Source organism: Jaculus jaculus, chromosome 2, assembly GCF_020740685.1.
Source record: "Jaculus jaculus isolate mJacJac1 chromosome 2, mJacJac1.mat.Y.cur, whole genome shotgun sequence".
Classification (NCBI taxonomy): domain Eukaryota; kingdom Metazoa; phylum Chordata; class Mammalia; order Rodentia; family Dipodidae; genus Jaculus; species Jaculus jaculus.
Genome location: NC_059103.1, coordinates 25746039 through 25770190, shown reverse-complemented (window position 1 = coordinate 25770190; position 24152 = coordinate 25746039). Strand labels below are relative to the sequence as shown.

General features: G+C 39.9%; 1 protein-coding gene across 23 annotated transcripts in view; it reads left to right on the top strand.

The window, feature by feature from the left end:
• Epb41l3 (erythrocyte membrane protein band 4.1 like 3) overlaps positions 1-24152 on the top strand; it is a 167908-nt gene that overhangs the window by 99379 nt on the left and 44377 nt on the right. For all 23 annotated transcript variants that reach the window (XM_045142644.1, XM_045142646.1, XM_045142645.1 and 20 more), the window contains 5 exons: positions 5455-5559; positions 6624-6666; positions 16425-16500; positions 18797-19015; positions 19724-19811. In XM_045142644.1, coding sequence (XP_044998579.1) covers positions 5455-5559; positions 6624-6666; positions 16425-16500; positions 18797-19015; positions 19724-19811 — 531 coding nt within the window. The remainder of the gene's footprint in view (positions 1-5454; positions 5560-6623; positions 6667-16424; positions 16501-18796; positions 19016-19723; positions 19812-24152) is intronic.

The following is a 24152-nucleotide window of genomic DNA, read 5'->3' as shown; positions in this document are numbered from 1 at the left end:
GGGAGGCAGAGGTAGGAGGATCGCCATGAGTTCAAGGCCACCCTGAGACTACAGAGTTAATTCCAGGTCAGCCTGGACTAGAGTGAGACCCTCAAAAAATCAAAAAACCAAAAAAAAAAAAAAAAATTAGATTGCTTTAAAATTCCCGTGTCTAATAATATTTAAGTTATGAACATACTTTAACCACGTCCTTTCCAAGTATGGCATTATGAATCACCAGGAAATCTTTTTAAAAATTGACAGAATTGACCTGAGGGGCACTGTGGACACTGAGATGATTTAAATTCCACCAGTACCCACCACTGGAAATCACTGGTTTGAATGACTGCTTCTACATCCTTGGTTTGATAGGCTAATGAGGTCTCATCGAGTTACAGTTGTTATCTCTTCATGGCACTTGTCCAAGTATGGGGCTCCATGAAAGGTAAAGCGTGGGGCAGACTGTCCACTGCAAAAGCCGCGACAGTCAGGTGTGTAAAGTGAATGATTAGAGACAGCTGTGGTCCAGGTAGAACACAGAAAGTGCTCTTTCGATGGTATAAATCTACAGTGCTATAAGGTCCCAAGGAAAGAGACATAGTTGGGACAGGAAATGCTTTGCAACAGTGGCTATGGAGAAGCTTCTAGAAGGAAGATTGGGTGAGGCAGAACCTTTTTGGACAGTCAGAGAACATCAGTGTAGGTAACAACTGAATGGGTCACAACATAACCTAATCTGTGTATATCTTTGGCTTTGCAGAGACAGGATGAAACGAAACCACCTACTCTGGACTATGCTAGGATGTTGACCTGCCTTGAAATGGAGAAAGGAAGTGGCTAGGGTGGTACAGTTCTCGTATTTGGGGGGAGGGCCAGGAGCTCCAGGTTATCAGCAACAACTTCAAGGCCAATTTGAACTTGACAATGCCACATGAAACCATGTCTATCCCAGAAAAACAAAAATATAGCAAAGAAGGAAGAAAAGGAGGGGGAAGAAATAGCCTTTTTTTTTTCTGACTTTTGTAATCAAACCGTGTCACTGGGTGAGCAAACAATCTAATAATTGAAGAATGACTCGTTAGGACAGGGATATTGCCATTTTGCAGCCTGAAATGAATGGATCTGGGACAGTGATCATCAGTGACTGCTATTATCATAAACAACAAGCAGTCACTTCGTGTCTCCTGATGAAATTACACAGCATCTCATTTAGAGAACAATCAAGCCAGAGCCTCGTCAATCTTGTAGGTTTAACTACCAATATTCAGGAAATACAGGACATGAGAGGAATTTGTGTTTGTTAGATTGTGCCTTGGAGATGGGAACAGCAAAGTATAGACTGAGAAGTCTGCTGGCAAGTGACCTTGTTTCTTAGACAAAATAATTTCAAGGGAAAAAAATCAAGGAAGTTGAAGAACTGGCAAATACAGCTTTCATTTTCTGAAAGAAAATTTTTTTTTTTTACTCATGATAAAAATAAAATCACTTAGAATTTTTTATATTTTAATCTTTTATTGTATTTAATCATTATGTTCAGAGTTTAAAATAGCAAGCTAGTACCCTTTGCCAGTGATTCTGTTTTAAAAGTTAATAGAGGGCTGGAGAGATGGCTTAGCAGTTAAGGTGCTTGCCTGCAATGCCTAAGGACCTATATTTGACTCTCCATCCCACATAAGCCAGATATGCAAGGTGATACAAGTATCTGGAGTTCAATTTCAGTGGCTGGAGGCCCTGGGGGTGGGGGGCAATTCTCTCTGTCTCTCTCTCTTTCTCTTTATTTTTGAGCTAACTTAGTTTTATAGAAAAATTGAGCAAAGGTATAGAGATCTCTCATATCCTTTCTCCATCTTTCAGACTTCTTTATTTTTTGTGTTTTATACACTAATTATAATTATAATTGAACAAGAAATGACATATTTCTATTAAATAAAGTCCATAACAAACATTAAGAACCACTCATGATATTATGTACTGCGTGGGTTTAAACAAGTACAAAGTCCTGTATCTACCATTATTGGGTCTGTTCTTCAATGACCTCTTAGACAAGATTTTCACATCAGGGCTGGAGAGGTGGCTTAGGGGTTAAGTGCTTGCCTGTGAAGCCTAAGGACCCTGGTTCAAGGCTCCATTCCCCAGGACCCACGTTAGCCAGATGCACAAGGGGGCACATGCGTCTGGAGTCCGTTTGCAGTGGCTGGAAGCCCTGGCATGCCCATTCTCTCTCTCTCTCTCTCTCTCTCTGACGCTCTCAAATAAATAAGTAAAAATAATTAAAAAAAAAAAAGATTTTCACATCAGCTTCTTTCCCTTAGCATGTCATTTCATAGCTTCTGAGCTTACTGTTGTTGTCATTAGACATACCACAGTTTAGGACACCATTCATCTTTGTAAAGAAAAACTTAGTTGCCTATAAGCTTTGGCATCTGGTGAATAAAGCTGGAACTGTTTAAACACTTGCTTGCAAGCTCTTGTGGAGACACCACTTCTTAGCTCATTTAGGTAGATACCAGGGAAGGCATAATGGCTGAATCATGGGGTAAGAATATGTTTGATTTTATAAGAAGCCACCAAATTGTCTTTCACAGGACCTGTCACATTTTACATTCTTGCCAGTGAGGAATGAGAGTTCTCTTTGTCCAACTTCCTTCCCAGAATTCCCTGTTGCAATGTTTCAGGTTTAAGCCACCAGATAGGTTTGAATAAGTATCTCATTTAAATGTGCAGTTCTATAATGTTATATAGGACATAAGCTTTTCTTCTATTTATTTGCCATCTGTGTAGCTTCTCTTCTAAGGTATCATTTCAGGTATGTTATCCATTTAAAATGGGTTGTTTTCTTATTGTAAAATTTTTTAAGGTTCTTTAGATATATATGGGAGATGTTGGATGTGTTTTTGCAAATAATTTCTCAAGTGCCTGACATTTTTTTTATTCTGCAAACACCTCATTTCACTTGTGGGTTTGGGAAATTTTTAAGTTATAAAATGTATACATAGTTTAAGAATATTTTAACTGTCTTTTACAAAGACACCAAGATAGCTTCTGGCTGTGCTGACATATAGCAGGTTGCAGGTAGAAAAGCCACTGTTCTCCATCCACACAATCATCTGCAGTAGACTCTTGGCAACTGATATTGGTTCTTAGGGCCAGGAAACAAAATATACCCATTGTGAGGAAGGGACCGCTATGTCATTCTCTTAAAACCTGTTAATGTTCAAAGTTGGTTTAAAATATTAAGTAAGAAAAGACGTGGCGTGTTTCCAGGTAGAGCTGAGTCATTAATAGAAATCAATGGTGACACCCAGACGTGGAAATCGAGCCCAACAGTTTCTGTCTGAACTAACCCATGTTGCCTGTCAGGCCATGGTAAGGGTATTGTCATCGCCTGTAGTGGTTGGTCAGCATCATATTTGCCGGGACAAAACACCCAACCAAGAGCAGTGTGTGCAGTGGACGGGTTTTTTCCTGCTCATGGCTTCATTATGGCAGGAGAAGCATGGCTAAGCAGACAGAAGACCAAGCATCACATCTCCACAGCACCGGGAAGCAAGTAGTATGAATAAGTGAGCTCTGAACACCCAGTAAACTGGACTAATAGACCTCAAGGTCCACTCCCAGTGACGCAGCTTTTTCAGCAAGGCTCCACCTCCCAAAGACTCCACAACCCTCCCATTGCCACTCGCTGAGGACCAAACATTCAAACACATAAGCCCATGGCTAGCATCCCATGGAAACCACCGCATCAGCCAGTGTTGCTGCGCTTCTCTTCTAAACTACAGGCAGGAGATGATACCAAAAGCACTGGAAGGATCAGTGATTATGTAAACTTTACAGTTTTTCAGTTGTTATTTGGAAATAATAATATTTTAAAATAAAAGATGTAAACCAGCAAGTGGCATTTTCATTGCTACTATATTCATTCATATCCAGGGAGCAGTCTTACGTTGTTTTGCTAGCAAGTAATTTATTTTCTTACTTGTTGGAACTTTTGTGTTCAAATATATCATGAATTATTTAGCCAGAATTTAGGCTTTACTTTTCTATTACAAATGTATCTCTTTCCTAAGAAGTCATGCTTGAAGGACTGAGTAATTAGCATTCAGCAAAATTACAATTGCATATAGTAACTCATAACAATTTGAAAGTTATTATTTTGGCATGGCCATAGTTTCTTGGTGGTTATATATCTTTAGTTAACACAGTGAATCTTAAAGACAAATATGTTTAATGTATTAAATATGAAATATTAGTAACACAAAAACAAAAAAGTAATTTAGCCTAATTGTTGTCAGCTAATCTATTGTGACTTCAGGCCATGTTTAAAAGACTTTGAAGCATTCCATGTAAATTTGATAGAACATATCACAATAAATTCAGCTGATGGATATTCTCTTCCCAGATGATTTTTTCTCTATCTCCAGATGACTGCTTTAAGGTATAAAATAGAGCATATATATCTGTATCACATCTTTCTGTGAGATAACTACAATCTTTAAACTTATACAATATTTTATAATGTTTATAGGAACCATTTGTTCTGAGGGAAATGAAGAAAATTTTGAATACCATAATCCAGGACTGAAATTCATGGCAGAAAAAAAAAAAAGAAATGTACACAGTTTGACCTTTAGATTTTTTTTTTAATGTGTTTGTGTGTGTTGGGTGTGTGCACATCCATATGCCCTTAGGCACACCAAAGTCTCTTGCCACTACAAACAAATGTCTCTCCAGCTTTATTTGGGTCACTGAGGGAATTGAACCACTGACCATCTGGCTTTGCAAGCAAACTCCTTTAACTTCTGAGCCAACTCCTAAACCCCTCTTTAAATTTTTTTTTAAAAAAAATTATTTGCAAGCAGAGAGAGATAGAAGAGAAAGAGAGAATGGGTGCACCAGTGCCTCTAGCCACTGCAAACAAACCAGATGCGTGTGGCACTATGTATCGAGCTTTACATGGGTACTGGGGAATGGAACCCTGATCATTATTAGGCTTTACAGGTAAATACCTTAACCACTGAACCATCTCTCCAGCCCCTGTTTAGAATTTTTGAGTAGGGACTAGACTGGCGTTTTAAAGGGGTTCTGCCTATGACTAGAAGAGAGTGATTTCCTCAGGCACAGGGAGTGCATCCAGCATTCTGAGTGTGGCCTGTGTTAGCTAACAGCACTCTTTTGCACACTCAGACTTTTGATAAATCACAGGTCACCCTCTCACACCTGGTTCTACTCAGGATCATCCCCCATTACCTGTCCTTACTCAGGGACACTATTGACATTTGGATTTGTTTGTTCATTTGAAGAGTTTGCTTTTAGAGGTTGGGGATCACCTTTTTGAACTTGATTTTGCTAAATGAGCTGATGGCGTGCCCTCACATGTCAGTCACTGGACAGCTGCGGCCAGCAAGCATTCTGCCTTTCACATACTTTTGTTTGTGACAATTGGAAGACCTATTTATTCTGTTCTGTTTTCCCTAGAAACGTGCCAGGGGGCAAGTGCTGTTTGAAAAAGTTTGTGAACACCTGAACCTGCTAGAAAAAGACTACTTTGGCCTCACATATCGAGATGCTGAAAATCAGAAGGTGAGTGAGTGATCCAAGTGAGACGCACTGTTACAGCTTGGGTTGACACAAATGATCTGAACCCTAGTCTGAGTGCATTGCTTCCTTACATACCCACTCCTAAAACCTTGAGACCTGAATGTCGCCAGCCATTCTTCTTCCTCATGAAAGAAATCTTTGGTACCTTCAAAGCTGTCAGCCAATCCTACTTTTTACCCTCGAGTTATGTGGTCCTAAGAAAGCATTTCACATGCTACTTAAATAGTTCAGCAGCCCAGGCAAATCAAATATTTTGACATTTATGTAAAAAGCAAGTTCTATGAAGATGTGGCTCTGAGGAAAATAATCAGAATATGAGGTGGGTTGGTCGCCAACGATGGTATAATGCAACTCAGAGATGTTTAACCTGTGTAGATGGTGTCTGTTTAGAGCTTTATCCCAAACCAGCTGAGAAATAAGAAAAGCAATCGTTTCCTCCGTGTTGCTGTTAAAAACTGATGCAAGGGAATTTTGTTTAGAAATGTTACTTGTTTTTACTATGCTTAAGTCAAGCTTCTTCCTACTAAAAATTTTGGACAATGTCTGACTTCATTACTAACCATTTAATTTTTTTCCCAGTAGGTGACTTGCAAATCCGAAGCAAGCACTTGTTCATTAGGAATGTTTCTGATAGATGCCTAAGAATCTGTGATCATGGAATTTGCTGCTATGCATGTGCATGGATAGAATATTCATGTGTCTAGTCACATGAATCCTTACTGAAATCTATTAACGTGTTTGAACATAGTCTGCTATGGTTCTTTCCCTCTATTTCTGTACAAGCTCAAATGCCTGAAGGCATTAGTTTTAAGAGAAAAAGAATGCTGTCATGCATGAGTTGCGCATGCATGCATCTCCTTTTTAGTTTAGTGTCGGGTCTCCAGGGACCTAGTAAAGAGCCACCAGATGGAAGGGAAGGACTACCATAGGGGAGGACTTCCCCAGACTGCCCACACTCTGTGGAATTAGGGCATGTCTGTGTCTGGGAAGAGGAGGTCATTTCTCATCTTCTCTGATTCAAATTCAGAATGTCATTTTTCTTACAGAACTGGTTGGACCCTGCTAAGGAAATTAAAAAACAGATTCGAAGTAAGTTACTTTGGGTTCTTCTTTATGGTAAGAGGAAGATATTTAGGGAGTGGGGTTGTCTGAATTGGTAGCCCACACTCCAGTGGCTAGCATGAATAGAGTGCTTAAAGGACAGATTGCAAGCTGAAATTTGATCTGACACATTGGCCTGGCTCAGAAAGGACCCATTTTTTTGTCATCACAACTCAGAAATTAAAATGGCTTTGACATATGGCCTAGTCCCCTGCCTCTTCACAGATGTGAAATATATGATTTAATCAAGTGATGCTCTGCTTGCCACTTAATCATTTAGAGTTCCAAACTTAATTATTAATGTCACATTAAACCTGTCACTAACATATAGAAGCCAAGCTAAAAGTAATACTCATGGATAGTTTAAAAGGAGATAACAAATCAGAGTGAAGCTTATTGTCTTGTAGCAGCTTCTTTACTTACTCCATAAAGTCAAGTTCAAAAATGAGCATTTATGCCAGGCTTGGTGACTTATGCCAGTAGATCCCAACTTTGGGGAGAATAAGACAGAAGAAATACAGCTTCAAGGCCAGCTTAGACTACACAGACCATATCTCACAAAACAAAACAAAACAAATGACCACAAAGGAAGAAATGTATATTTCCTGATGGACGAAACAAAACAAATAAAAATAATGAATCAAGCGTTAATCAAGATGCCAGATCTAACGATTACATGCTGATTAAAAAGAAATACCATTTTTTACCTATTCAGGTTAGCAAAGGTTTAAAATAATGCAATGTTTTAAGTAAATTGTGCTAGCAAGTGTGTGCCCAAGTGGTAGAAATATAAATTGGTGCAACCCTTGAAGAGGGTAATTTATCCGTATTTATTAAAATTGGCATGCATCTGCCCGTTAAATTTTAATTTTATTTAAATTTACCCAGCATATGTATTAGAAGAAAAGAATGTATTGATGTATATGTACATGAAAGGTTATTATTATTCTGTTGGCAATTGGAGAAAATAAAACTTAGTTGTTGAGAAGAATTACTCTGGATTTCATAAAATAAAGTCTTTTTTATAAATAATGAAAGAATAAAGTAGATTAGTTCTTCTAGACAACTAATTCTAGTGTAGAATAAATTTAAGACCAGCGTATTGTAAGAACATGAAGTTAGGGGTTGGGGAGATGCCTTAGCCGTTAAGCATGCTTGCAGCATGAGCACAATGTCCTAAGACCATCTGAGCTTGATTTCCCAGCACCCACAAGGGCTGAGGCCCCCAGAGTGTCATTTCCCAGCACCCATGTACAGAGCTGGGTAAGGTCCATGAATGCCTGTAACCCAGTGTGTGGGGAACAAGGACCTGATGACTGCTGGGTCCTGAAAGGACTCAAGCCCCATGCTCAGAGAGAAATGTCCCACGAAGAAATACTGCAGATGAGCAGAGGAGGACACCTGAAGTTCTCCTGTGGCCTCCACTTGGGCATGTGTGTGGCATGCTAATTTCCGCACTCATACTACACCGCACACGCTACATTCACACATGCAAAGCAGAGGGGGTGGGGGGAGAAAGCGAGCATCAAGCTAGACTGTTGGCCTGCAGTTGCACTCCCAGCTCCTCTAGAGCCTGAAAACAGGGTGACTCCTTGAGTCTGGAAGTTTAAGGCCAGCCTGGGTAACACAGCAAGATAGCAAGATCCTTTCTCTTAAAATGAAAATTAGAAAACCATCTCCACCTAAGATTTATTTTATTTATTTATTTTTTTGTTTTGTTTTTTTGAGGCAGGGTCTCATTCTAGGCTAGGCTGACTTGGAATTCACTATGTAGTCTCAGGGTGGCCTTGAACTCACAGTGATCCTCCTACCTCTGCCTCCCGAGTGCTGGGGTTAAAGGCATGTGCCACCATGCCTGGCTCCACTTAAGATCTCTCTCTCTCTCTCTCTATCTCTATCTCTATCTCTCTCTCTCTGTCTCTCTCTCTCTCTCTTTCTCTCTCTCTCTCTCTCTGTGTGTGTGTGTTTGTGTGTGTGTGTGTATATATATGAGAATGATTATTTATGCTCATGTGTGCACCGATATGTGAGGACCAGAGACAACCTTGAGTGTTATTGTCAAGAACACCACCCACCCCCCTCTTTTTTATTATTATTTCCTTGCAAGCATCAAGGAAGAGAGCACCAGGGCCTACCGCCCCTGCAAATGAACTCACATACCACTTTATACCTGGTATTACATAGATGCTATTGACTCGAATCTGGGCTGGCCGACTTTGCAAGCAAGTGCCTTTAACCACTGAGCAATCTCTCCAGACCATACCTTTGTTTTTGATATGAGATCTCTAGTTTGGACACCAGTAAGCCCCAGGGATTGTCTTGTCTCTACCTCCAAAACACTTGATTACAGGCATAACCTAACATGCCTGGCATTCTTTTGTGGAGACTGGGGATTGAACTCAGTTCCTCATATTTGCAAGGCAGGTACTCTACCCACTGATCTATCTCCCCAGCCCAGCATTTGTGCATGGGTACTGGGGATTGAACTCAGATCTTCAGCTTTTAAGGCAAGTACTTCACCCACTGAGCTATCTTCCTATCCCACCCCACATAACACTTCAAACCCTTTACTATTAAAAGAGAGAACAAATAAGTTTTAGTGCCTTTGAAAGCCCTGGGATTTCAAAATACCTCAAGAGCTAATAAAGTAGAATGGGTAGAAAGTACTTTGAACTGGTTTAATACAAAATAATGCCCTAAATATATTACTGTATTTCTATTCATTAGGGAGTATATTGATTATTTCTACAATTAAATATCATTTCACAATATTCGGAGACCAATGTGATATATTCACTAACCAGAAACTTAGTAATATAAATAATTTGCAAAGACAGAAATAGTTACGATCGTGACAAGGGAAAACATCTTTCTTTGTCCATAGAATCCTAATAAAAAAAGATGTTTTTACAGAGTTATTAAAAGCATATATACTCACTACATATCAGAGCATTTTCTGTGTGTAACATACCCTGTATTCATCTGAGTAATGAAATATTTAGCTGATTAATAGCTGAAAATTGCTTCTACATATATAAAATGTTCAAGACAAGTCATACTACTGTCATAAGAAAGTTGCTTAAGAATAATTTTCTTTGACATTATTAAGAGAATTCATTTTTCCTCCTTAACTTCCATTTATGCTTTCTCCTGCCTTCTTTTCTGAACGAAGAAAGCTAGAGGCAATCAGTACATTAAAGGGCATGTTCATCATGCAAATTAAGCAGTGTATGTGACTGCCACATTAAAAAAAAAACAAACTAAGTTTCTTGCAGGAGGGGAAACAAGGAAATTGAATTTTGTTCAAAGGCGTATTTTGTATTGTTGATGCAAAACACAGCTCTTACTTCAAAAGGAGTAAGGCATAACTTATCCTCAGCCAAATATGAATGACCATGACCTAGGAACACGGGTTTATGTTGCCCCAACTAGCAACTAGCACATTTCAGCGTGGAGACAGTTACATAAACTTTTTTTTTGTTTATTGACAACTTCCATAATTATAGACAACAAACTATGGTAATCCCCCACACACACTTTCCCCATGCAACTAGACTTTCCCTCATTCCCCTTCCCCCTTTCCCATCTCAATCAGTCTCTTTTATTTTGATGTCATTATCACCTTTTCCTCTTTTTATGATGGTCTTGTGTAGGCAGTGTCAGGCACAGCAAGGTCATGGATATCCAGACCACTTTGTGTCTGGAGGAGCGCATTGTAAGGAGTCCTTCCCTTCCTTTGGCTCTTACATTCTTTCTGCCACCTCTTCCGCAATGGACCCTGAGCCTTGGAAGGTGTGACAGAGATATTTCAGTGCTGAGCACTCCTCCGTCACGTCTTCTCAACACCATGGTGCCTTCCAAGTCATCCCAAGGTCACTGCCATCTGAAAAGAGAAGCTTCTCTAACCAAAATTGAGAATAGTACTAATATGTGAGTATTAAGATTAAGAGAAGTGCTGACTAGAAAGTGAAGTCACAAATCGGGCATTTTCCAAATGCATCGGTGAGAACATCAGGTAGAGGCGTTCTGGCAGAGCATGGGTATCTCTGCTGTTGGTTTTAGATGTTATCTGATGACTTTCTCAACTTTTCAGTGGGTAGAAGCTGGTGACCAGAGGTTTTACCTAATAGTCAAAAGAATGTTAGGAAAGATCCTGAGGTGAGCAGTAAATAGTGATTAGAGGGATTAAAGGTAGTCCAAGACATTTCAGCTCTGAATCTGTTCAAAAAAATGCTCTTGTGAACAAACTGTATCTCCTACCAAAGGCAATCATCATGTATGATGTGTTTCGGAGCATCACCATCTCTTCCTAAGCATAGATGATAAAGGAATTCAAAGATGGACATACGTGGCAAGGACATAATCCACTTCTTTTTCACTGAGAATTTATAAAATGTTTTTATTTATTTGTGTGGGAGTGCAGAGGCGGGGGGGAGGGGAGAATGAGCATACTAGAATGGGCACACCAGGGCTTCTTGACACTGCAGATGAACTTCAGATGCATGTGCCACTTCGTACATCTGGCTTCATGTGTATATTAAACCTAGGCTGTTAGGATTTACAAGCAAGCACCTTCAACTTCTGAGCCGTCTCTTCAGCCCACAATTGAAAATTTAAAGCTGTAAGTGTACGGCAATTTGATCCAAACAAATATTCTCCTGCCTCCCCATTTCAGTGAACACTCTCCTCTTTCCATGTAGTCTCTCTTCAGTTCTGATGTCCTATTCTTCTTCCCCCCCTTCCTATGTTTTGGGGCTCAATATGTTATTAATGTTCTAGGTCCACTGTATAGCTCAGAAATGAAATCTTTTATAAAATAGATATCAAGCTGACAAACATGCTACAAATTTATGACACACAGTAAATTCTGAAGCTGAAGAGTTTATCCTTAGGAAAACATTCTAAACTCATCCTGTGTCAGGCATAGGCATGCCTGCCAGATCTTCAAATACCACAGTATATTTTGTAGTTATAAACACAGTATATTCATGACACAACAATTTTGTGATTCAGAATAAAAATAATATATAGTATTTAAGCCATATATATATATATATATATATATATATATATATATATATATATATATATATATATATCGGTACTAGTTATGTTATATAACATTATATATTCATGTACAAACATATATATGTAAGCAGCCTGTTCGTAATTTTAAGATTTGGCACATATCAAAAACTAATAGAAAATCTTCATATCTTCATGAGGTGAGCTCTCCTCAGTACCAGATCTCCGCTTGTCCTACATTTGTAATTTAAAACCCTGCAGCGGCAGTATAGGAATTCTCATGTGGATGTGTCTGTTCTTCATCCAGCCTCAAGCTCACACGTCGCCCGAGCACATCTTGCCCATTGCTTTATTTCTACCACCTTCTTCACACACACACATATACTTAAGCTTGAATCAGACTTTCTCTTGAATTTCTAGTTCTATGCCTACTTCTCTGGCCTTCTTTTCTCCTTGATTGACATGTCGATTGTATTGCAATGTCTATAAATCTTCCACTTATTTCAAAATAATTCCCTTAGAGACTTGGTACCTATTTTAGATATCACCTTAAGAATGTGAGATTCCTTATATATAGTGTGACTTTTAGTCTGAATGCCCCCCGCCATCGCATGTCAGCACCACAAGGGAGCCTATGAAAACCACAAGTTTTTTTTAAAACCTATTTTACTGAGAATTTTAAAACATGAACATACATACTTGATCATTTCCCTGTTCACTTTCCCCTGATCCAGTGAGATTCCTCCTCTTTCCAGGTCATCTTCTATGTTGATGTCTCATTCTTTTGGTCATCCTCCTTCCTCTGTGTCACAGAGTTGTGCAGGTCTCACGACCGTGAGTGCTGCTGGGCTCGTCTCCTCTCAGAAGCTTAGCAGTGTCTGTCCTGGTCAGTACTTGGATGGGAAAAAACCCCAAGTTTTATACTGTGTTCCAAATCTCAGATACTCTATTGATAGAGCCCACAGAGCATTTTGCACTTAACTTCAGGTTGCATTTTTGGCACACTGTAGTGTGAAGCTTGCTTTCCTAGATCGAGGACTCAATGTATTGAAATGTATTGTTGGTACTTTTATTACTGATTAGTTTCCAACTTGGAATTTTCACCCTGTGCTGCAAGATCAGTTACTCACTTGTCCACTTTGTTATTGAAACCAAGGCTTACTTTGAAGTAGATGAAAATTATAAAAAGAGAAATAAACCTCCTTCTCATAACTAATCCGTCACTTTATAAATTCTGCTTGCTTGGGGAGAAGCCAGCTCCTGTTGTCAGCCTTACTACAGGCAAATGCTGAGGGGATCTATGTTAGGAGGAAGTAAGCAGTAAGCAATCAAAATATAAAAACCATATCAGTGTATTTTTAGAAAACAAAAGAATTTTTTGGAAAACAGTGGAAAAAAGTAATAACTAAAAATATATTTGATTGACAGACATCTTGTAGCTTATGAGTCTTAAATACGTGTTTAACTAATATCTTAATAACTAAGAATGATGTTGAGTCAGGCATGGTGGAACATGCGTTGAACTCAGCACACATGAGAGGATAGCTGTGGGTTTGAGGCCGGCCTGAGACTGCATAGTGAATTCCAGGAGCAATGCCTTACCTCAAAGAAAAAAGCTGTTGTTGAGTACCCATTGATATCTGGTCCTATGGTAAGTCCTGGGCATGTGGAAGCTTAAATGTGATATAAATGGTAGTATGATATAAACAAGAATAAACTAAAGCTGGGCATGGTGGTGCACGCCTTTAATCCCAGCACTTGAGAGGTAGAGGTAGGAGGATTGCTGTGAGTTAGAGGCCACCCTGAGACTCCATAGTGAATTCCAGGTCAGCCTGGGCCACAGTGAGACCCTACCTCAAAAAAACAAACAAACAAACAAAAAAGAATAAAGTAGTTGGGCCAAAGGAAAGGTAATACTACTTACAATGCTGTCTGCCAGACCTGAATGGGTCTTGATATACATGATCTCACAGTGCCTGATACTACCTACACAAGATCTTTATAATAGAAAGAAAAATATGATATCAAAATAGAAGAGAGACTATTTGGAAAGGAGAAGGGATTCAATGGAAGGTGGATTCGAGAGGGGAAAATGGGCATGTTGTTGAGAAATACCATGGTTTATTGTTTATCTTATGAAAGCTGTCACTGAAGTGTTTTGTTTTGCTTTTGATTTTCCAAGGTAGAGTCTCACTATAGCACAGGCTGACCTGGAATTCACTCTATATTCTCAGGGTGGCCTCAAACTCACGGCGATCCTCCTACCTCTACCTCCCGAGTGCTGGGATTAAAGGCATGCACCACCACTCTCGGCTCAATAAAGATTTTTTTTTTTAAATATTTTAAACTAGTTGGGGACATGGCTTAGTGGTTCAGGACACGTGCCTGCAAAGCCTTCTGGTTTGAGTTTTATTCCTCAGTGCTCACATAAAACCAGATACAAAGCATGGCTCTTGCATCTGGAATTTGTTTGCAGGTGCAAGAGTAATCCCCCATACACACATGCAACTAAGTATATTCTTTTTTATAAAAAGCTAGAAGCAATGAATCAATCTGACATTTATGACAGAAATGTAGGAACAGAGCTGAACGTTCCCATATCTGTAAAGAATAGCGAAAGGAAAAAAGCTAAGAAGTAACGTATAATACATCATCTCAGGGTGGAGTGTTTGACACATGCTCATAGTTTCCAGGAGTCGTTTAATTGTGGGGTGGGGTTTTGTTTGTAATGTTTTTATGAGAGAGAGAGAATTGGTACACCGGGACCTCCAGCCATTGCAGTTGAACTCCAGTGCACGACCTTGTGCTTATGGTCGACCTTCCAGCCTGGTGTCACCTAGTGCATCTGGCTTACAGTGGACATGGAGAGTGAAACATGGGTTCTTAGGCTTTACAGGCAGGTGCCTTAACCACTAAGCCATCTCTTCAGCCCTGGGGTGGTTGTTCGGATAGTCTGGAACGTGAGAACTGTTCTGTGAGAACAAGCTCATGACATGAAGGAAGGGCCACCAGTATAGAAACCAGTAAGTCTGCACAGAGCTTTCCAGAGGCCTTTTCAGAACCCAACTGTTGCCTCAGCCAAAGGACCCCTAGTGTGCTGGTTGACCAGAGAGCACATCAGTACAATGTCAGAGGAAAAGGGTCACCTAGATTGAAGAAATCACTGTGCTGAAAGGACAAAAGCAATGAGCAAGGTAAGAAAATTGAAGGAAGATCATACAGAGAAAAAAGATTATGTATATGAAAGGATACATTTCATTTATGTATTGACAAATCATTCACAATGAAATATGGAGCTTAATGCACTAGGCACCTTTCCAACACTGTGTCAGAAGCTGTGAAAGAAATGAACAACAAGGAAGAAAGGTTTATTTTAGCTAACAATTTCACATACTTTAGTCCCTGGTCACTTTGCCCAATTGCTTTTAGGCCTGTGAGGAGTCAGATGGCTGGGAAAAGGTGATGGAGGAAAACTGTTCACCTCATGGCCACCAGAAAGCAGGGAAGAAGCTCACTTTCATGGCAAAGCCCCTCCTCCGAATCCCATTAACGTGAACATCCATCAATGGGTTTATCCATTAGTGAGGTCAGAGTTTCATGATCCAGGTGCCTCCCAAAGGCCCTACCTCTGAACCTTACTGCATTGGGGACCAAACCGCCAGCACCATAACATTTAGTAAAACACAATAATATTTAAAAGATAGATGGGTACAGACAGTACAGGCTGTGGGATGACATCTGCTTGACCCTTGTCACTGCTGGGGAGAACATAAGCAGGTACCACTCGCCCGACAAAGGATGGCACGCGACAGAGGGTGGCACAGTGTAGAAAAGAGAGGTGTAGAATTGGGGAATGTTCAGGAAATGATGTCAGATATCTACTGCATCAAACATTTCCCTGCACAAGAAAAGGGCTTCTAATAGTCAGCAGAGCAGCCCACATATTTGAGCCGCGTTCACTGCAGCAAACCTTTCCCATAAAATACATTTATATTCACCAGTCCCTTGACATTTATTATAATGGAATTTGACCTGTAATAACAAAGCAGAAAGGGCAAAGAAAATGGGAATTGTGTTTGCAATACTAGTGAGCTATCTAGAAATTTATAGTCATAAATCCAGTTAATTCTAGACTTAGCTAATGAGGATTATTCCATGTCATTTACTTCCCTCCTCCTTTTCTAAAGGCTTTATATCTTTGATATCAATAAAACAAAGAAACTTGGAGCTGAAGAGATAGCTTAGTGGTTAAGGCATTTACCTGCAAAGCTAAAGGTCCCAGGTTCAATTCCCCAGGACCCATGTAAGCCAAATGCACAAGGGGGCACACACATCTGGAGTTTGTTTACAGTGGCTGGAGGCCCTGGCATGCCCTTTTTTTCTCTCTCTCTCTTTTTCTCTCCCTCCTTCCATGCCTGTTTTTGTATTTCTCAAATAAATAAATAAAAACATTTAAAAAACAAAGAAATTTGGTCAGTTTCCTTGCTAGTTACAAATCCCATTAGAGGGACTTGATTGAGGACAAGATAGGAAGTGAGATGAACTTTCAGACATGTCTGTAGATTTTATTCAACAGAGACTCCCTTGTTTATTGGTGATCGGAAATAGCCTGGGCGTTAATGCTAGGAGTTGAGGCACTTGTAGCCATGAATTAGAATCAGAAGCAAAAGGAAGTTTTCTAAAGAAGTATTCTGATATGTGTCCCCTCTCATCTCTTACAGGTGGTGCTTGGCATTTTTCATTTAATGTGAAATTTTACCCGCCAGACCCTGCCCAGCTATCTGAAGATATCACCAGGTATTTGCAAGTTAGCGATGAGAATGGCAGGCATGCTTGGGAGAGCCCAGCATCTCTTAAGTGCTCTGGGGGAAGCGCATGCATACATCCGGTAGCCTTAACAGTCGTCCACGCTCAAATGGCAAACAAAAGGCAAATGAATGAGTATAGACATCTGATGCCAAGAAATGCTAGATACTATCTGTTCGCAGTTGGATCTTTGGTATTTGGCTGCCATTTCCATCTGCCTGACCCTCGTGGGAAAACATGTAGAACTGCGATACTGTCATCCACCCACCACAGACAAATTGGATGGGATTCAGCCTTAAATGTTACTGCAACTGAGTGCTCCTGCTTTAAAACCTGGAGTCTAAATATCTTTGTATGCTTAGCTCTGTATATAATCAACATGGTACCCACAGCTATCTAAAAATCACACATATACACACAGAGATATATTAAAAAAAGAGATTTGAGAGCTTTCTTTCATATGTCCTGTAAATACAAATAAAAACGATGAATTTGTTTTACTGGAAAGTAAATATTTAAACACAAGAATCTAAATCTAAGATGAAAAAATCTTCCAGCTTGGTGACCGACTTTAGAATCTGAAAATGAATTTCCTTTATAAAGTTATTCTAGGTGATTTAGTCTGTTCTTGCTCCTATCTAAAAAAGTCAGAAAGTAGAGGATTTATAAACAATAGAAATTTGTTTCACATAGTTTTGGAGGCTGAAAGTTCAAGATCAGGGTACCTAGCATGGTCCTTTTCTGGTGTTGGTCTGCTTCTAAGCTGAGATTTGTTACCATGTGCTTGCAGAGAGAGTCACCCCTGGCCTCTTGTAAAGGGCACTAATCTCATTTATAAAGGCTCCACACTCCTGACTACCCATCCCGTAAAGACGCCTCCTACTACTGTAACACCAGCACCTTGGGTGGGACTGTGGATTCGAGGGACAGCAGCAGGGACCTAAATATTCCAGTGCATTGTCCATGGTTTGCCAGTGTCTCTACATCCTGCTTTGGCTCCACTGACTCACCATGTTTGGTAGGGAGCTTGTGACCAGTCACATTGATGTTGTCCTATGTATACATAATTTTCTACGTAAACTTTCCATTCTTTTGGAGGGCTTTTTATAAGAGAAATTACTCAAAACCTTTTTTTTTTCACTGTATTATAATAAAAAAAAATAATTTCATCAGAATCTTAGTGAAGAAAACCATTTATCCAGGGGATTCCTTTCAGATTTGCAGCAAATCAAGGAAAATTTATAATGTTTCGCATAGAGATAATTTTTGTTCTGTATTAAAAAAACTATTTAGTTATGACCAATCTGTGTTTATAGAGCCTAAATCTAAGTGAACATGAATTTGAAAATATCATGCATGGGTCCTTTCTGTCTACTGAATTATGTTTGTAGAACATGTTAAATATTTAAGGTGTCTTATACCTGAATGACACAGAACTTGCTGATATCAGTGGCCTAATGCCATACTTGAAAAGATCTTAAGACACACTTTAATCCCAGCACACATGAGGCAGAGGTAGGAGGATCACCATGAGTTTGAGGCCAGCCTGGGAATACGTAATGAGTTCCAGGTCAGCCTAGGCTAGAGTGAGACTCTTTTCAGCTCAACCTGGGCTAGAGTGAGATCCTACCTCAAGGAAAAAAAAAAAAAAAAAAAAAAAGATAATTCTCTCTTACATGGAAGGTAGATCATTGTTACTAACATTCACCAAAGTTGGCACTTACCTTCCTCATCTTTTGCAGTTGGCTATTTCACTTGGGAGTCTTAAAGACAAGCCAGCTATTTGTGGAGGTACTTTATGAAATCAAAATTACATGGCAAATGATTCACATCTCTGCCATTTAAAACTGTTAGATTATAGTGATAAAACTTGCGGATTTTAAGGTAGCTCTGGGATCAGTAAGAGACTCCAGCTCAAACAACAATGGGTGGAAGAGTAATGGAGTGGGTCACCTGAGAGGTCCCCCTGCCACAGGCAAGCACATGGGGTACCATAAGAACCCCCCACATACACATATGCTACATTACATACATACACACAAACAGTGAATAAATAAAGCCCATGTTATTATGAATATTGGCTTCTGGATAGTCTTAGAATATTATCTTTTTTAGCCTTGTAGTTTCTTCTTGTAGGTAGATCAACTATAGATGAGACTTTTATCACAGAACATAAATGCTGGGGGAAAAAAAAGTGCAATTATTGGACTGGGATGAAGTCTTTACCAATCTTCTTTTCCTATGTCTTAATGTTGGCTTTGCATTTTGTCCTTTCGGCTCCCGGAAGGTACTACCTCTGCTTACAGTTGCGCGATGACATCGTGTCTGGAAGACTGCCCTGCTCCTTTGTGACCCTTGCACTGCTGGGCTCCTACACAGTCCAGTCAGAACTTGGAGACTATGATCCTGACGAATGTGGAAATGACTACATCAGTGAGTTCCGCTTTGCACCAAACCACACGAAAGAACTGGAAGATAAGGTGATTGAGCTGCACAAGAGCCACAGGTGAGTGAGTGGCAGAAACCCTTCCAGTGTGCCGCAGCCAGAGCCTTCCTGGGAGGGCGTGTCTATTCTACAACATAACTCTTGCGATGCCGATTTCAGCAGATGGAGTGTGGGTCTTTAGCAAAGTGGTAAACTCTCCCTTAGTACATCCAGGCCTAATGTCCTCATTCTTTTTTCCCCCCATCTAATAGGTTGAGTATCCCTTACATAAAAATGCTTGGGGCCAGAAGTATTTCTGATGTTGGACTTTTTTCAGACTTTGGGTTATTTGCTTACACATTATAAGATATCATGGGGATAGGGGCCCAAGTCCAAACAGGATATTCATTCGTGTATCATAAACACCTAATGTAGATAGCCTACAGGTAATTTCGTACAGTATTTTTAAGTGAATAGGCATTCTGACGGTGATCCACCACGTGGAATCAGGTGTGCAGTTTCCACTTGTGACAGCATATCTGTGCTTGAGAGTCATGATCTTGACTTCTTTAGTTTTTCATTTTGTTTTTTTTTAATTAGGGACGCTCAACCCATTATCAACCTACAAGATAGCAGGGAAAACTAAAGGGGAAGTTTAGCAGCTCCACCAGATAAAGGAAAATCACCTGACATGCACAGGCAGAATCAGCTAACTGCTGTTTAATTTTTAATCCTAATGGACACGAAGGAAAGGTAGCCTGTAACAAAGATTCTTTTTCTTCTAATCAGAGGAATGACGCCAGCAGAAGCAGAGATGCATTTCTTGGAAAACGCCAAAAAGCTATCCATGTATGGGGTAGATTTACATCATGCCAAGGTATGCATGTTTGTGACCCAGACTGTTCTCTTTGGCTCAGGGTTACCATTGCTACATGCTGGAGGTTTTGATTTCAGTTGCTGTCAATGATTCAAACCTGTGTTTACCTTTAAAGCCTAATTCCATGTTAAAACAAATACAGTGCTCATATTTACAGGGGGTTACTCTTAATGGCCCAAACATACATCACTTATGGGCTAAACCTCCTGAAAACACAGGACAGACAAAAACCTGAGGTGCCTTATGACTCAGTTGGAAACTTATCTTGACCAACAAGTTCTTAACCCACTGTCCCCATCACAATGTTATCTCCTCTACTGAACATACAGCCATTGTTTCTCCTTCCCTGAGACCTGTCTGCATTTTCCTGGAATATGCCCATCTGTCTCAAGTACTCTGCTATTTGCTATCCTTCTTGTCTGTCTATACTTGGTCAGTAGTCTCAGAGAACAATTTCACTTCTGGGATGAAGAGATTGCTCAGTGATTAAAGGCATTTGCTTGCAAAATCTGATGGCACCAGTTCAGTTCCCCAGCACCCACATACAACCAGATGCACAAAGTGATACATGTATGTGGAGTTTATTCGCAGTGACAGGAGGCCCTGGCATGCCCACTCATGCTCTCTCTCTCACTCTCTAACTAACAATTTCTTTTAAAAGTATTACATCTGTTATGTGCCCAATAGTGTGCTTGCCCCATTTTGAAAACCCACCAGGCACTCAGTAAGTTCATGGTAAATTTAAAGAATTTTATCAGTAGAGTTTAATCACTCTGACATATAGGCTGCACTGAAATGAGACTCCTGTCAAAGTCCAGCTAAGATTAACTATCCAGGCCAGAAATTGCCTCATTGACTGGTAATGGGCGCAACATTGGAGAGTTGAATCTTGAAAAATAATGATGTAGAATCTCTGTACTTTTCAGCAGTGAGAATATGAGCACATGACTATCAGGCCATCATGTAAACAGCTGGTGAACAAAACCTATGGTGGAAATGCAGGGAAGCTCTTAAAAAAACCCTTACCAGCAAAGCCTGTGTAATTGTTTGGGATTCTAAAGGTGCTTGCGGATACTCCATCTGTGTACAAAAGATCCATACTGAAAGTTCAGGGGGTAGTGTCTTCTCATTGTGGCTGACAAGATAATTTCACTCCTGTATGGGAATATGGATTTGACCTCTGGTAGACAGTCACCAATTTCACGGTCTGGGACTCACAAGAATGTGCAGTTAATAGGTTTCCAGGAAAGTGGGTGTCTTTCACAGGACCTAGAAATGAAGAGAACTTCAAATGGCCAAGTTCAAGCAAACATCTCAACAAACATGATAACCACAGGGGGAAAATGCATTATCTCTAAGCTCAGTTGATGCTTGAGGTTAGGGCTGCCCTTGACACTGACCATTGAGAAGCAAGCCAGTCCACAGTGAAATTGGACAGGAAAATGGTGGTCATCAAACTTACATGGATTTGATTGGTGATGTCTGTGGATCACTTTGTACGTCATAAAGGATGAGTGCTTCCAACACCTGGGCATTGGAAAGATTTCTGTGATGTGGCTGGGGCTCCTGCCTGGGGTGTGCTGTTCACTTCTAGCAGTTATCTTTTCACTGGTGGGATAAAACCCCCAACCAGGAGCACCTTATGAGAGGAAAGGGTTTATTTTAGTCTTATAGTTTTAAGGGGAAGTTTCATCATGATGGAGAAAGCATGGCAGAGCAAGCAGTTGGTTCTCATCTTCACATATGTCAGGAGTAGACAGAGACCAAGAGCAAGCAGGCTGGCACTGAACATCCAGTGAGATGGATAATCAACCCCCAGATCCACCTCCCAGTGACAACCTCCTCTGGCTCCACCTCCCAAAGTCCCCACTAGCTGGGGACTAAGGAAGAAGATTAACCACAAACACCTGAAGCAATGGGAAAGATTTTACAATATTCATCCCACCACAGTGCTAAATAACAGGCACTTTAACATTTGTGTGTGTGTGTGTGTGTGTATGTGTGTGACTGATAGCACACAGGTATAACTCCATTCACTTTACAATCCATTTTTATACTTTTCACTCACTTTTTCTGTTTTAGCCTATACTCATTTGGGTAAATACTTTATCCCTCCTTTCAGTGGTTTCCTAATTGGCTAAAAGGTAAGGAAATGAAATAGCATGAGAATCTGAATGGCTGTGAAGATATTTTTGAGCTACATCAAGCACTTTGATTCTTTTATACTGCCTAGGTATAAATAAAAATATAGATTAGGGCACACATTTAGGGAAGTGCATTTAAGGACGCATCCATGTTCCTGTCAGGAAAAATAAAATCACTTAAGATTGCTATAACTACTGAGTTAAAATAGATGGGTGCTTTTTATTTAATAATATGATCTGAAATTAGGCCAATGAAAAAGAAAGAATTACGGAAGTGGAATGCAGCTCATTATAGGATTTTTATCTTATCCTTAATATTAAAAAAAAAAAAGATTCAGTTAGAGACCTCATTTTCTCATGCAGCCATGCTCCATCATTTCAAGGAAATTTGCTGAATTAAATTAGAGCTAATTTCTGGTTATAAGTGGGCTGCTCCTCTTGTATTAATGGCCTGGAAGTCCTTAAGTTTTATGATCCATTTAAACATCCTAAATTGTGATCTTGAACTCCACAGCTCTTCATAAAGAATGAATACCCATATTCAGTAATGCTCCTGTTTTAGAAATTCTTTCATAAATACTTTGTTTTCTCTTAAGAAATCTGTCTCTATTTGCTCATCATTTAATGTCTATTTTACTAGGCTTTGTCAAGAGTTACTTGTTTCATGTGAGATTCTGAAATGTTCCAGTACTTGTCTTATGGGCCCAATACTGAAGGATAGCAATATTTGAATTGTGGTTCTAAATGAACGGAATAGCTGGGCATGGTGATACATACCTGTCATTACAGCACTTCAAAGGCAGAGGGAAGAAGATGGAGAATTTGAGGCCAGCCTGAGCTACACAGCTCTAGAAACCAAGGGCCAAGTACATAAGTATAGTGGTAGAGCACTTTTATCATTCTCAAGGCCTTGAATTCAATTCCCAAAGCATAAATTAACAAATAAATCAAAAATAAATTAATTTATCAATTAAAGTGAAAATACGTGATAGACACGGCATGGTTTTTTCTTCTTATTTGGGGTAAGCTGAAACTGTCTGGTGTATCTGCAGTGCCTCAGTGGCATCACTATGAAAGATGTCTGTTGACAGAGGAATGATTTTATCCCCAATAAGGACTATTACAACTTGTTTTTTGTTTTGTTTTGTTTTTTTTTTTTTTTTTTTTTTTTGAGGTAGAGTTTTACGCTAGCCCAGGCTGAATTAGAACTCACTATATCTCCCCAGGATGGCTGCCCACCTCACAGCGTTCCTCCTACCTCAACCTCCCAAGTTCTGACATTAAAAGATTGCAACAGTATGTCTGGCTTTATTATAGATTTACTATCAGAGATTCTTCCAACTAACTCTATAGTCTGTGGCAGAAAATTTGATATGCAGATATCATTTCTGTTCCACACCTGGTGAAATAGAGGTTATCTGTTGTAAAACTTCATGCCTTCCTCTACATTTTCATTTGCCATTCATCTTTCCTTTCAACCATTGTGTTGTCTTAATACTTGCTCAGTAGGCTCTGTGTTGGCCATGATATTACACAGGTAACCAGTGCTGTTCTCAGGCACTTCAGGATTTTACCACCACAATAGCTGCACTAGTGGTAGCTAGCTGACTGACTCGGGGGACACAGAGAAGCATGCAAGGACTGCACAAAAGGAAGAGGTGTTGACCTTCCTTTAACTGTCCCTTGGAGACCACTATTTCCTTGCCATTCAGTGACACTAAAGGGTAATGTGAAAGAAAGGTGTAGTAATAGGCCTAGAGAGATGCTCAGTGGTTAGGGCACTTGCCTGCAAAGCCTGACAACCCAGGTTCAGTTCCTGAGGACCCATATGAAACCAGATGCACATGTATCTCATGCACTGGGAGTTCATTTGCAATGGCTAGAGGCCCTGGCATGCCCATTTTCTCTCTCTATCATCTCTCTCTCTCTCTCCTTGCAAATAAATAAATATTTTTGTAAAAAATAGGTAATAATAGCCAGGTGTGGTGGAACACGCCTTTAATCCCAGCACTTGGGAGACAGAAGTAGGAGGATCGCTGTGAGTTTGAGGCCACCCTGAGACTACGTAGTGAATTTCAGGTCAGCCTGGGCTACAGTGAGACTCTACCTCAAAAAACCAAGACAATAATAAAATCATATTTCCCCTCTATAGTCCAAAGGCATATTTGCTCAGCATATTTATATCAAAAGCAAGTAA